The sequence below is a fragment of the Peromyscus leucopus genome, chromosome 1 (assembly GCF_004664715.2).
Source record: "Peromyscus leucopus breed LL Stock chromosome 1, UCI_PerLeu_2.1, whole genome shotgun sequence".
NCBI classification, from domain to species: Eukaryota; Metazoa; Chordata; class Mammalia; order Rodentia; family Cricetidae; genus Peromyscus; species Peromyscus leucopus.
The window spans coordinates 44,799,000-44,814,373 of NC_051063.1; the positions used below are offsets into that span (position 1 = coordinate 44,799,000).

General features: G+C 39.5%; 1 protein-coding gene across 7 annotated transcripts in view; it reads left to right on the plus strand.

Moving 5' to 3' along the window:
- Window positions 1–15,374, plus strand: part of Exoc6 (exocyst complex component 6) — a 151,731-nt gene that overhangs the window by 61,513 nt on the left and 74,844 nt on the right. For all 7 annotated transcript variants that reach the window (XM_037206565.1, XM_037206580.1, XM_037206560.1 and 4 more), the window contains exons 10-14: window positions 4,385–4,431; window positions 4,564–4,684; window positions 6,252–6,323; window positions 8,813–8,910; window positions 15,187–15,292. In XM_037206565.1, coding sequence (XP_037062460.1) covers window positions 4,385–4,431; window positions 4,564–4,684; window positions 6,252–6,323; window positions 8,813–8,910; window positions 15,187–15,292 — 444 coding nt within the window. The remainder of the gene's footprint in view (window positions 1–4,384; window positions 4,432–4,563; window positions 4,685–6,251; window positions 6,324–8,812; window positions 8,911–15,186; window positions 15,293–15,374) is intronic.

The following is a 15,374-nucleotide window of genomic DNA, read 5'->3' on the forward strand; positions in this document are numbered from 1 at the left end:
TAGGACATGTCAGTGTGAACTATGGACTTTAAGTTAAGACAATTAAAACATACAGCAGTAACACAGACATTGTAATGAAATGGAGTCCGTGCGCGTTACCTGTTCCTCAGTGTTTGAATTGTCCAGAGCAGTAAGAACATTGGTTGTTGGGTGATGACTTAGGATGTACCATGAGAGTTGTGGAGTAACTTCTTGAAGAACAGAAACCATTTAGTGAGGTTAAAAAAAACAAAAAACAAAAAACAAAAAACTAGAGTAATGAAATAAAATGTGTATCTGTCTTAGTGTTGATTATTGTAGATCTAGAAACATTGATAACATTGACTCAAAACATGCAAAACAGACTTGCCATTACTCCAAGGAGAAATGGAAAGACTCTGCACGCATAGTCGATCGCTTATAAACCAAGGAGGCAGAGTCCAGTACGATGCAGGCTGCGCTTTAGTGGACTTTGAGAGCCCCGTTTCTACAGTTGAAAAGCAGACTTTCCTCAGCATCTGTGTGATGCTTGACAGACACTTTTTATTGCAGTACGATGCTATATAGCAACTACCGGAAAATATCAAAAATTTGTGTTGTATAGAGTACATTTCTTTTTGTAGTGTTAGGGACTTAACCAAGCTCATCACAAATATTAGGCAATTAGTAATCTGCCACTGAATAATTCTCCAATCCCCTTGCATTTTATTTTATAATGCATTAAAAAATATTACAGGGGCTGGAGAGATGGCTCAGTGGTTAAGAGTATTGGTTACTCTTCCAGAGGACACAGGTTCAATTCTTAGCACCCACATGGCAGCTCACAATCGTCTGTGATTGCAGTTCCAGGGGATCTGATGCCTTCTTATGTCGTCCTTGGCACCACATGCACATGATAAACAGATGTGCACTCAAGCAAACACTCATGCCCATAAAATGAAAATAAATACTCCCCACCGTGTATATGTGTGTGTGTGTGTGTGTGTGTGCGTGTGCGTGTGTGTGTGTGTGTGTGTGTGCGCGTGCGTGTGTGCTACAGTACCTTGTGAGGTCAAGGGACAGCTTGAAGGGCTTGGTTTTCTCCACCATGTGGTTCCTGGTGAGTGAACTCATAAATGTAGGCGGAGTGGCACGTGGCCCTTCCCTGCTGAGCCATCTGCTCGGCACGCATCATGTTTTTAGTTAAGAAGTAGGAACAAGGCAGGTGAGATGGCTCGGGGATAAGGGCACCTGCCTCCCATCCTGATGACCTGAGTTCAGTGCCTGAGACCCACAGGGTGGAGGCAAAGAACAGATTCCTGCAAGCTGTTCTCCATACGGATAGACAGACACCTATAAGTAAACGTAATACATAATTAACACAAAGTGTTAATGATCCTTACTCCCTTCAAATGAAAGAGATCTTGACGTTTGAAAATCTTATCACATTTATGGGATACATTGTTTTAGTTTCTTTTCCAGTTGCTGTGATAACTTGACAAAATCAACTTTGGGGGAAAGATTTATATGTGCAGGTGCATGTGGTGGGTGAGTGTGGGGTCAGAGGACAACCTTGACAGTTCCTTCAGTGATGTCCACATTGTATTTTAGAAAAATCAAATTTTAAATTAAAATGTAATTGTATCACTTTTCTTTCTTTCTCTCAACCCCTCTCATGTCTCCCCCGACTCCTTCTCAAATTAATGGCCTCATTTTCTTTGATTATTATTGTTACATACACATAGATATGACCTGTTCAGTTTATTTTTGTTGTTTATGTATATGTGATTTCAGAACTTACTGCTTTGTATTGGATTTTTTTTAAAGATATATTCTTCCATTGGTCTGGAGCTTGCCAAATTGACTAAGCTGGTTACCTGGCAAGTGAGCCCTAAAGATCTACCTGACTCTGCCTCCCTAGCACTGGGAATACAGGCATGTGCTATAATACCTGTCTTTATTTTGTTTGTTTTTAGAATTTATTTAATTTTAAATTACATGATTATTTGTGTATATGGGTATGTGAATGTGGGTGCAGGTGCTCATAGACGCCAGAAGAGGGCGTCAGATCTCCTAGAGCTGGAGTTCCAGCTGGTTGTGAGCCATCTGACATGTGTGCTGGAAACTGGACTTGGATATTCTGCGAGCGCAGTAAGCACTGTTAACTGCTATGCCTTCCCTCCAGCCCCAACACCTGGCTTTTTAAACATAGGTTCTAGGGAATTGAACTCAGGTTCTCATGCTTGTGAAATAACCGCTTTACCAACCGAGTTATCATCCCAGCCCATGTCTTTTTCATATTCTCATGTGTTTGTATGCAGTTTCATGTGTGTATATGCATGTTTTTTTTTGTGTGTGTGTATCTGTGTGTGTGAATGCATGCATGTATGTGCTGGTGTTTGTGGAGGTGGAGGTTAATGTGGGGAAATTATCCTCAATCTCTCTTTCAATTTATTTTTTGAGGGAGGGTCTCTAATCGAACCTAGAGCTCACTGATATAGCTAGAGGCTAGAATTTCTGGTAGAATTCATTGACCCAGCATTTACATTAGTTCTCAAAACACTTGCCTAGCAAGTCTTTAGCCACAGACATCTCCCTAGCCCCACCCCAGCTCATATTTAAGATATTTTATTTTGGTTATAAATCATAAAGAAGTATTATGAGTGGCACTTAAAAGGTCTTGGGTCTGGTGTACCCTTTTAATCCCAGGACTCAGAGGCAGAGGCAGGCGGATCTCTGTTAGTTCGAGGCCAGCCAGGTCTATAGAGTGAGTTCCAAGACAACCAAGGCTATACAGAGAACCCTGTCTTGAAAACAAACAAACAAACAAAAGATTTCAGTAGAGAATATAATGCTTCCATAGCTACTTTTAATCTATCACCTGATAGTTGTGTGAGAATACATCACAGTGGGCAAGCCTAGAATCTGAGACTAGGTTGGGTGGTGAGGTATTAACTCAAGTGAAAGAAAATGTTGACTTCCATTAGTCAGAAGTAGGGTCTGAAATCCTATTGACCTTTTGACCTATTTAATAGCTATCTCCTTTTGAATGTATATTCCATGAGGGCCTGTAAGATGGGTCAGTGGGCAAGATGGCTCAGTGGGTAGGATTGCTCAGTGGGCAGGATAGCTCAGTGGGCAAGATGGGTCAGTGGGCAGGATGGCTCAGTAGGTAGAGCTGCTTGCCTGCTGACCTGATTTTGTTTGGTTCCTGGAGCCTAAGTGAAGATGGAAGGAGACAGCTGACTCCATACAGTGTCTCCTGACCTCCCCGTGTGCTGTGCATGTGTGTCCACAGATATACACCATACACACACACAATAATAATCTTCTGACCTCCCCGTGTGCTGTGCATGTGTGTCCACAGATATACATCATACACACACACACAATAATAATCTTCTGATCTCCCCGTGTGCTGTGCATGTGTGTCCACAGAGATACACCATACACACACACACACACACACACACACACACACACCAATAATCTTCTGACCTCCCGTGTGCTGTGCATGTGTGTCCACACAGATACACACCATACACACACACACACACACACACACACACACACACACCAATCATCTTCTGACCTCCCCGTGTGCTGTGCATGTGTGTCCACAGATATACATCATACACACACACACAACAAAACACAACACACACTAATAATCTTCTGACCTCCCTGTGTGCTGTGCATGTGTGTCCACAGATATACATCAACACACACACAATAATAATCTTCTGATCTCCCCGTGTGCTGTGCATGTGTGTCCACAGATATACATCATACACACACACACACACACATCACACACACACACACACATAATAATCTTCTGACCTCCCCGTGTGCTGTGCATGTGTGTCCACAGATATACATCATACACACACAATAATAATCTTCTGACTCCTGTGTGCTGTGCATGTTGTCACACAGATACACATCACACACACACACACACACACACACACACACCAATCATCTTCTGACCTCCCCGTGTGCTGTGCATGTGTGTCCACACAGATACACATCACACACACACACACGTAATAGTCTTCTGACCTCCCTGTGTGCTGTGCATGTGTGTACACAGAGATACACACATCCTCCTCCCCCCCCCCCCCCCTCTCTCCCCTCACACACACACACACACACACACATACACACACACATAGTCTTCTGACCTCCCCGTGTGCTGTGCATGTGTGTCCACACAGATATACACACACATAATAATAAACATTTTTGAATGTACAATCCATGAGAGAAAAGGCTTTTTGTTATTTTCAAGTATATCTCTGGTACCTAATTAGCAGAACTTAGTAGGCTCTCAATAAATATTTATTAACCAAGTTATAGTGACTTGAAACTTTTATGTTACTGTATTTATTGGTTTAAATTGATTTTTATTTTTCATTTTAAGCATGAAACAGTTGATGGCTATAGAAGATATTTCACTCAAATTGTAGGGTATGTATCTAATATGGAAGAAACTGTTACTAATTTTATTAAAGATTGTTAAATGTCAGAAACAATTATTTTTACTTGCGCTTTCTCCCTTTTTCCCCTGAACGCATGCTATGTTGATAATTGCCATTTTAGGTTCTTTGTGGTGGAAGATCACATTTTACATGTGACCCAAGGATTAGTAACCAGGGCATACACTGATGAACTTTGGAACATGGCCCTCTCAAAGATAATTGCTGTCCTTAGAGCTCACTCAGTAAGTCAGACCATTTATATTAATAATTACAATTTAATTTGATTTGTATAATGTGGAAAACTGCTTCTTTATCATCTTTAGGTAATTGCTCAGATTTGTTAGTGATAATCAGGGCTTCTGCCTGGTTCTGTCGGGCTGCAGTTGTGTAGCTGTGTGGGGCCTCTCAAGACACTGACTGAGCATCACGGAGGAGGGAGAATTAGGCTAGCTCCATTCGTCTCAACTGACCCTTCATCAGACCCTCCCACCCCCAGCAGCACTGTGAAGAGCAGGTTTTTAATCACTCCAGAGTTTTTGTTTCCAAAATCAACTCTACCACAGCACTCAGTAGAGCTTGTTTGAGAATGTTTATATGTTTTTAAATCTCCAGTTTTTTAAATTTGAACTCACTTGAAATAATAAACCTTCATGTAATGAGAGTGGTTAAAATGAAATGACCAGCTATTTTCTCAGTGCCCTTTGTGGAAATAACTGCTGTGATAGAGCTAGAATCATTCTTAGGTCCATAATTGGTCAGAGTACACTTTTAACTTAAGGTAGTTTTAGTAATTTACCTTCAGTAAAGTAGACTTACATTTAAAGTTTTGTAATCAGTTACTAAATTGGTAATTAAGATTTAAAAGAGGTGAAAGGGGAATTTTATCATAGTTAGATTATGAATATACTTAATTTATGTTTATTAGGAGTCTAGATTTGTGATACAATGGTATTAAACTTTAAAAAATATTTTAGTGAATAAAGTATTTTAGGGGTACTTGGACAAAATCTGGGGCCCCATGCATACTAGAAGGTGCTCTGCCATTGAGCTAGCCTCTGTCTAAGAATGATGTGTTTTATCATGGTTTATATTGAAATCAACTCTAAGTACATACAATCATGCATGCCATATTCCTATTAATTCCATGACATTGAATATGAAATTTTAACATGGTAAATATAACATCACATTCAAAATCTTTTTTTTTTTGTTGTTGTTGTTGTTGTTTTTCGACACAGGGTTTCTCTTTGTAGTCCTGGCTGTCCTGGAACTTGCTCTGTAGACCAGGCTGGCCTCATACTCAGAGATCTGCCTGCCTCTGCCTCCCGAGTGCTGGGATTAAAGGTGTGCTGTGTGCGTCACCACCACCTAGCTCACATTCAAAATTGTTTTATTAAGAGGCAGTGGATTGCTCTGTCCATTTAAAAGTAGTAATTTTCTTTCAGTTAATTACTAAGTAATATTTAAATTGCCATTCTTATATTGGAAAAAGTTACATGGAAGTAATATGGAGAATACATAAATAATGAAAGTAGAAATGTATGATGTATATGGAAATCACTGTTAGAGTTTGTAAATAGTTTCTCAAAAGTCTAAAGATTTACAGAAATACAGCATCCTTTCTTTCACATGAACTTTTACATATCATATTACAATCACTGAGGACAGGCAAGCACATTGGATCGAATGAACTTAGATTTTAATTTTATTCCCAGTCTCCCACATTGAAGGACCAAGTTTTAGGTGCTTATTTCTTAATTTTAACTTCTTGTTTCTGTTTTTCTGCCCCTCCACCTCACATTTCCACAGTCTTACTGCACTGATCCTGACCTTGTTCTGGAGTTGAAGAATCTCATCGTCGTTTTTGCAGATACTTTGCAGGTAGTTGGTAACCTAACTTGCAATTGTTGGTGATTCTGAGTGTGCAAAGACATAAAAAATATAGACTATATTTTATTATATTGTAGATTAATGGTAGTAATAAATGTTTACTTATAGATTGCTATTCTCCTACCTAAAACTGTGTGCAACACCTCCTTTTTCTTCCTCTTAGAGCATTTTTTAATCTGTAATTTCAAAATACATGTTTTGGAGCCTTGAGAGGTCCATCATCAGTTAAGAGTGCATACTGCTCTTCTGGAGGCCTTGAGTTTGGCTCCCAGCACCCTTTTCAACCACCTGTAAACGTAGCTCTAGGGCATCTGAGGCTTCTGGGTACCTTCGCACACGTGGCATACACATACAGACATACACATAGTTTTTTTTTTTTTTTTTTTTTTGGTTTTTCGAGACAGGGTTTCTCTGTGTAGCTTTGCGCTTTTCCTGGAACTCACTTGGTAGCCCAGGCTGGCCTCGAACTCACAGAGATCCACCTGCCTCTGCCTCCTGAGTGCTGGAATTAAAGGTGTGCACCACCACCGCCCGGCCATAGTTTTAAAAGATAATAAAAATATGCTTTGGGAAATGGTGCTGTGAACTATTTACTTTATGCTAAGAGTCTTTGAATAGTTGTTTCTTTTTTCTTAAAGCTACGGAGAATACTCCACAAGCTACTTTATAAATTTTTTATTGCTTTATGTATTTATTAATTTGAATGGCCTATTTGATATCACCAGAGTAATGTGGAATATTTTGGTTTTTTCCCCCATAAATTTTGTGATACATATATCTAGCATACTGATCTCCTTGCATTGATAAGTTTTGTTTGGGGCTTTCTTAATTTTAGGGGCTCCTCTGTGAGTAACTCAAGGAAGCTTTGCTTTCCTTAGTGATTAGAAGCATTCCGAGTATGCTGTAGGGACACTGTTCCTTAAGCTGTCACCAGTCTGTCAGTTGCTTGTTAGGTTCATAACAAAATAAAGTGATGGATCTCTAAGCACAGATTAGCTCTGTTGGGATCCTGCCATAATAATATGCAGGATTTACTCCATTCTAAGTAGGAATGTGGGTTTATATTGTAGTTTAAACTCCCTATCTCTTTATAAGACCATTACAAACAGTTCTAGGACCAGTGTTTTGAAAATCATTGAATCTAGAGTATTTGATAGATTCTAAGGAACTCTACAAAGAATGAAATAAACGTTAAAGGAGGTTTACGTAATGGGGACATTGGAAAAGCAACAGTACAGTATTGGTTATGTAAACCTTTGAAAGCCTGCTTCCTCCCTCCCTCTCTCCCTCCCTCCCTCCCTCCTTCCCTCCATCTCTCCCTTTCTTCTCTCTTTGAGACTGTATCTTGTTATGTAGCCCAGGCTAGCCTTGAATTCCTGGTTTCCTCCCACCATTTTTTGAGTGCTGAGGCTGTAGATAAGTTCCACCTGCCTAATTCTCCTAAACGTTCTGCTTTGAAATAAGTTGAAGGTTAGACATTAGTGATTTTTAGTTACTCAGAAATTCTTCATTATTTTCATTTTTCCTGAAAACTGATAGGTTCATTATTAGGTACATTTTATTCTACATTAATGGATGTGTCTTTTAAATTTGTATCTTCTAATTGTAGAGTCAGGGTATCTTTTCATAAAAACAAAAGAATGTTTCATAATTTTTAGTTTTTTAAATCAACAATTTTACCACCTTAAAGAACTTTTACTTTTAAAAAAGTTAATGTAGGGCTGGAGAGATAGCTCAGAGGTTAAGAGCACTTGTTCTTGGAAAAGACTTGGGTTAGGTTCTCTGCACCCACATGGCACCTTAAAACCAGCTGTAACTCCAGTTCTAGGGATCTGATGCCCACCTCTGGCCTCTGCATGTGGTACACAGACACACATACATGCAAAACACATATGCATAAAAAAAATAAATCTTCAATTTTTAAGAAAAATGTTTTAATATATTTTGAGTTTATTGTCATGCTGATTTCATGAACGAATATAATGTATTTAGAGCATTGTCCCCCCGACTTCCACACCTCAGCTCCTCCTGCGTCCCTTCCACATTCTCCTCCCAGATTCACAGTGTGGTGGCGGTCATAGTCATTGACTGACTGTCATCATTCTCATCCTTTTCTCTAAAAAGAAGAAAGAAGTGTTTCATGATTTAAGACAAAGCTGAGAAAATAATATCACACAAGATAACACCAGCACATTTATACTTCTGTTTACCTCTTGTCAAGTCAGAAGGGTTTGTTTTATTCATTGACACTTTTCTGAGCAAACATTACACACTAGAAAACAGTTGGTGTGTAAAATAGTAGAGATAGTTGTATGGTGTGGTGGACATGAGAGAGTGGCTGAGTTCCTTGATAGTGTGGAAACCTGTAGTGTGTGAGTGTGAGTAAACAAGTTCAGATTGTAGTGATGGGTAGTTTGATTTAGGTCAATGAACGCTTTAAACATACTTGATTTACCTTTTTTCTTTCCTTTATGTCTTAGGGATATGGTTTTCCAGTCAACCGGCTTTTTGACCTTTTATTTGAAATAAGAGATCAATACAATGAAACATTGCTTAAGAAATGGGCTGGTATTTTCAGGTAGGTCCAAACCATGGTGCCTTAGTATAATGGAGTTTGTCAAACACTTAACCAATTGGTTTTGCATGTAGTAATAAGAATGCTTGTGTTCGATTTCTATTGTGGTAGAAAGTTCTGTGTGGTACATTTATAACTGAATCGTGTGTTACAGGCCATGGCGTTAAGTACATTCACACTGTTGGAACCATCACCCCTTCCTCTCCAGAACCCTTGCATATTCCCAAACAGAAACTCCACCCACTAAACAATAACTCAGATCCTCCTTTCTCCAGCCCCGACGACCGCCATCCTTCCTATCTCGCCTCTGAATTTGACTCCTCTGCAATCTCATATAAGTGGAATTGTAGAATATTTGCTCTTGTGTGTTGGGATCGGTTCACTTAACAGTCACTATGGGTTGTTTGTGTCGTACACGGGCCAGAAATGCATCCTTTAAGTCTAGGTCCTACCCATTGTATGTGTCTGCCACGTTTTCTCTACTCACTTCTTGATGGATAGCCAAGTTGTTCTATTGGCTGTTTTAATATTGTTATAAGCATGGTACCTGTTTTAGATATTTTGGCGTTTATACTCAGAAGTGGAGTACTGGCTCACATGATAATTAGTTTTCATTTTTTTTTTTTTTTTGGAAAAACTGCCATATTGTTTTCCAGAGTGGACGAACCATTTATAATTAATTTATTTATACTTTAGTTTTAGTATCTGTAATTTTTCCAGTAAATGGTTAGATACTTATAAGGTTGTTAAGTATTTCAAGATATTTTGCATCAGAGACAAAAGTTTATGCCTTTTAAATCTGACTTGGGCCAGGTGCTGTTTATACAACTTAGCTGTCTTAGAATTCTTAAAGTCTCTAAGAAAGATGACTGTGTTTTCTACAATCACTTGCTTGACTGATGTGGGCTGAAGTATTTGTGTATCTGTGAGCATTTACATCACAGTTAAAAGAGAAGTATGCCTCCTTTTATTACTAAAACACCCTTTTCTCTTTTCCTGTCTCCCTCACCTGTTCCTCCCTATCTTTCTTCTTCTTGCCTCAGAAAAAAGTCAGTCTCATTTCTTAAATATGGGTTGCCCCAAAGTGAGATAGAATTTATATGACAGTAGTATCTGTTACTAAGAAAGATATGTCAAATGATTTCATATGGGCTTAGTACTTCAGCAGTTTTCAAAACTGAAGGCTAACTTTCTGAATTCTATATAGAAATGTTTTGTAAATTCCCAAGTGAATTTATAAGGTAACAGACCTATATTAAAGTTAGCTAAATAAATTCTTGTTTGAACTTACTGTATTAACATTTGCTACTTTTATTTGGTACTTTTTTTGGGTTCATATGTTTTCCATTTATTTATGTGTGTGTGTGTGTGTGTGTGTGTGTGTGTGTGTGTGTGTATGTATGTGTACACGAGTCAGTTCCTTACTTCTACCATGTGATTCTGGGAGATCAAACTCAGGGGTTAGTACCTTTACTCACTGGACTCTCACTGGCCCAGCCTTTACCCTCTGGACTCTCACTGGTCCAGTCTTTACCCTCTGGACTCTCACTGGTCCAGCCTTTACCCTCTGGACTCTCACTGGTCCAATCTTTACCCTCTGGACTCTCACTGGTCCAGCCTTTACCCTCTGGACTCTCACTGGTCCAGTCTTTACCCTCTGGACTCTCACTGGTCCAGCCTTTACCCTCTGGACTCTCACTGGTCCAGTCTTTACCCTCTGGACTCTCACTGGTCCAGGTCTTTTTATGTTAGAACCAGATCGTGGTAAGTTTCCCAGGCTGAGCTCAGTGTGTGGCCCATACAGGCCTTGAACTTGTTTGCCTGCCTCTGTCTTCTGAGTGGCTGGAGTTGTAGGTCAGCTAAATAAGATTTAGGAGTTTCCTTTATTAGGGTCCTGATACAGCTGGGTAATTGACAGTATTTCTGTATAACTGTCCTCAGTTTTTATATCAAGTATTTTAAATAGCGGTAGTATTTATGGTTAGAGGCAGTGATCTATGACACAGTCTTATAATTTAGTGTGATAATCTCTTTATACATATAAAATCCTAGAGTTCATGCTGTGTATTTGGAGGCTTCTTTCGTAGTTTTTCTAACTTTGATCGATTGTCTAAGACTTCTAGCAGGGTCCTTGCTCCCCACAACTAGGGGCTGTGACTGGGAAGGTAGAGTGTTCAGATAGAGATAGAACAGACATAAATGGAACAGAACAGACTTCATCAGCATAGTAATTGTGGAGGAGAACAAAGAGCGTTTCAGTTGTAAGGCATAATTCCCAAATACATTGTAATTTCTGCTTTTAGCACCATCCTAAGTAATGCTTTTTGTCTAAAATTTTGAGTAGTAGGATTTAAGCTGTACTTATCCCTGACTAGTATTTTGAAATGTCTTGCAAGTAGTGAACTGACATTTAAGAGTAAGAAGGGAGAAGTAAGTTTTCACCAATAGTGATAATTACAATTTGGCTACTTCCATGATAGAATTTATCATCTGATTAATATTGTAGTATTTTGTCTATGTGTAGTTTGAGTTGTGAGCACTAATTTTTTTTTTTACTTTAGGTTTTTTTTTTTTTTTGGCTTTATAGAGTTTATTTATTTATTTTTGTTTTTTTCAAGACAAGGTTTCTCTGTGTAATCCTGCCTGCCCTGGAACTTGCTTTGTAGACCAGGCTGGCTTTGAACTCACAGAGATCCACCTGGATGTTTTTATTTTTAATAGACAAATATCAAGTAATATATTTATACAAATATATTTAGTACATAAATATATTTATAGAGTACATCTTTTAATATAGTTATGCATTATGGATAGCAAAAACAAACTAATATATGCATCATCTTACATTTTTAAATATTGATATATTTTTTAATATTTTGATTTAATATTTTTAATTTTGATATATTTTTTAATTATTGAAAGGAATAAAAGGGCAAGAAAGTATTGACAGTTTCATAATGATCACAAGTTCAACAGCTGGGCTGGAGAGATGGCTCAGAGGTTAAGAGCACTGACTGCTCTTCCAAAGGCCTAGGTTCAATTCCCAGCACCCACATGGCAGCTCACAACTGTCTGTAACTCCAGTTCCAGGGAACCTGACACCCTCACACAGACATACATGCAGGCAAAACACTAATGCTCATAGAAAATAAACAAAACAAAACAAAACAGTTTCTCAGAAGACAGAGGCAGGAGGATCTGTGAGTTTGAGGCCGCCTGGTCTATATAGCAAGTTCTAGAATATCCAGGGCCACACAGACCCTGTCTCAAATACAAAAACAAAATAAGTTCAATAGCCATATCTCTGGAACCTCCTTATCATAACATCAGGCATCACACAGAATACTGAAGGAGAAGAAATCTGTATTGTAAGCTGGGCATGGTGGCTGTGGGGGCCCACAGGGGCTCCCCTAGTAAGGCCTTATTCAAGGTCAGAAAGTTTGAGCTTGCTTTACCCAGCAGGGCTGCATAATGGGATATTTGGCCTTGGGCGTGGGTACCAGGTGTTTTGAAAGGTCTACACTTGGCTGTACATTGTGCTTTGATCTTGAAAGGGGGAGGTCTTTCTCCTTGCCCCTTGGTAGTGTATAAGAAGCCTAGTAGAATAAAACTCAAGGACTGGGTATTGACCCAGGGCCCTCCCAAAGCTATCCTGTGTCTCTGTCTTTCTCCAATATTTCTATCTAATACTTCTCATTCCTCTCTCTTCGCCACAAGAACCCTTCGATAGGTCAGAGCTGGTCTCCTGGAGGTGGCGCACGCCTTTAATCCAGGCACTCAGGAGGGAGGGTCAGTTGGAGATCTGTGAGTTCAAGGCCAGCCTGGTCTACACAGAGAGTTCAGGAGAGCCAAGGCTACACAGAGAAACCCTGTGTCAAAAAGCAAAAAAAAAAAAAAGAAGGGAAGAAAGAAATCTGTATCGCACAGAGTGGAGGAAGAGAGTCTGTGAAGTGCCTTCGGCATCGTCCCCTCTCCCCCAGGGAACATCTCAGTGTGGTTAAGCATTTCCATCGTTGACTTATTGACTTGTCACCACTAGTCATTAAGTTAGGGAGCAGATTGATAAATTGTCGTCACATTTTCTCTCTCTGCAGTGAACATTCTCTCTTTCTCTGGAGGAAACAGTGTGAACTGCAGTCATCCTGTGTGACAGTTCTCAAGAGCTTACATCCCCAATCTGGTGCCTTTAAACCCTCTGTTAACCACCATTTTTACTCTGTGCTTCTCTGGTGTGACTTTTAGATTCCATGCAGTGCTTGTCTTCTAAGCCAGGCATACTTCTTTGAGCATGGTGTCCTCCAGGTTCTTCTGTGTCAGGGCAGATGATAGACTTCCTTAATTTTAAGACAGCATAAACCATTATGTACATAAAACATACTTTCTTCATCTAAGAGAAGGTAAAGCTGACTCCCTGTCTTAGCGTATCTTAGCTGTTGCAGACAATGCTGCAGTGAACATGGAAAGGTAGATATCTTGTCAGTCTTCTAATTTCATACCTTTGGGTAGACAGTGGTGGGACTGCTGACTCACGTGGCTGTTCTGTTCAGTTCTCTCTGTACTGTTTGTCCTCTGTATTCTTTTCTGTTCCCGCCAAAGGAGCACAAGGATTTCCTTTCTCCACATCCTTATGAACGCATACTCTTCTTTTTCAAATGATAGCTGATCTGATAGGCTTGCAGTGATATCTCATTGTGTTTTAAATTTGCGTATCTGTGGTGACTGGTGATATTGGACAGAATACCTGTTCTGTTTGCCATCTGAGTGCCTTTGGGGAAGTAACTATATAGGTTCTTGCTCATTTTAATCTGGTGATTTATGTTCAGTTCTTTGCATTTCTTAGTTTTTGTGTTAATCTCTTATCAGACATATCAAATGTATAGTGGGGATTGATCGCAGGCATCAGGCTTGATAGATAGCCAACACCTTTACCACTGAGCCATCTGGCCAGCCTAGGTGTGGTTTTATTTTCCTTTGCACTTATGCTTTTTGTCCACAATGATTTCCTTTTGTGATCGCATCAGAAATGTTTCTTTTCATCTTTCAAAACCCTATAGCTTCCCTAGCTCCTCTGTAAGACTCTGCATGAGATGATCTCCACCGATCTGATAGGTTCAGACCTTACTGTATGTGTAACATACATCATCTTCAAGTGAGGAGTTTTCATTCAGAGTTAATACATAGTAGCTGTTCATAAACATCAATCAGACTGAATTATTGATTAAAAGTAAATTGATGCTAGGCATGCAGTGGGCACACTTCTCTAATCCCAGTACTAGGGCGGCAGAGACAAAGGGATTTCTGTTAGTTCAGGGTCATCCTAGTCTACATAATGAGTTCCAGGCCAGCCAGGGCTACACAGTGAAACTGTGCCTCAAAACAAAAACAAACAAACAAAAGGCAGTTGTTTGGACAAGACAGGTGGGTTACAGTAGTCCTCCAAAGCTGAGCAGATGAAAGTTGTTTATTTCTCACACAAAAGTCAGAGATCTGAGCTACTTCAGTTGTGATTCTACCTTTTGAACCCCTGTCTCTAGGGAAAGTAAGGTTGTCACACAGTTGGTTCAGACATGCTTTCGACGCTCAGAGCAATGTGCATCATTTCCACAGTGGCAAAACCCAGTTAGTCATGACGAACATAGCCCTGTCTAGCTGCAGGAGGTCTGTGAGGGGAGCACACAGGAACTAGGAAGTGCCCCTTTCTGTCACAGTGTTCTGAGACTGAGTAATGAACACATTGTCTTGATCTTCAGGAACTTAAGCTTCTTCAGAATGTGCCATCTTGAGAGACATCCTAGACAGGAAAGTTCAAGTGAAGTTCTGTGAGGATGGAAAGCTAGAAGGAGGACACTGGAAATGAACTGTGAGAGAAGACCTATTGGATACTGGATTTTAGGATTCTGGATGATGAGTGTTTTCCTGTTGTGACTGTTTTGTTTTGTTTTTCTTTTCTTTCTTTCTTTCTTTTTTTTTTTTTTTTTTTGGTTTTTTTCAAGACAGGGTTTCTCTGTGTAGCTTTGCGCCTTTCCTGGAACTCACTTGGTAGCCCAGGCTGGCCTCGAACTCACAGAAATCCGCCTGGCTCTGCCTCCCGAGTGCTAGAATTAAAGGCGTGTGCCACCACTGCCCGGCTCTGTTGTGACTTTTAATGGACAAAACAACAAACAAAACTGTGGAGCTGTCTTTGTTTTTGTAAAGATATAATTGATTCTACAATAGCCTAATGACACAATAGCCTAATGACTGACACAATAATAAGACTGCAACTTTTTTGTTTAACAGGGACATTTTTGAGGAAGATAATTACAGCCCCATCCCTATTGGCAGTGAAGAAGAATACAAAGTAGTCATCAGTAAATTTCCCTTTCAAGATCCAGAACTTGAAAAGGTACAAGCTAGTTTTTCACTTAAGCGTTAAGAAAAGACAAATCATTGAATTTATTACTATATAAAAATTAACATTGTAAGTT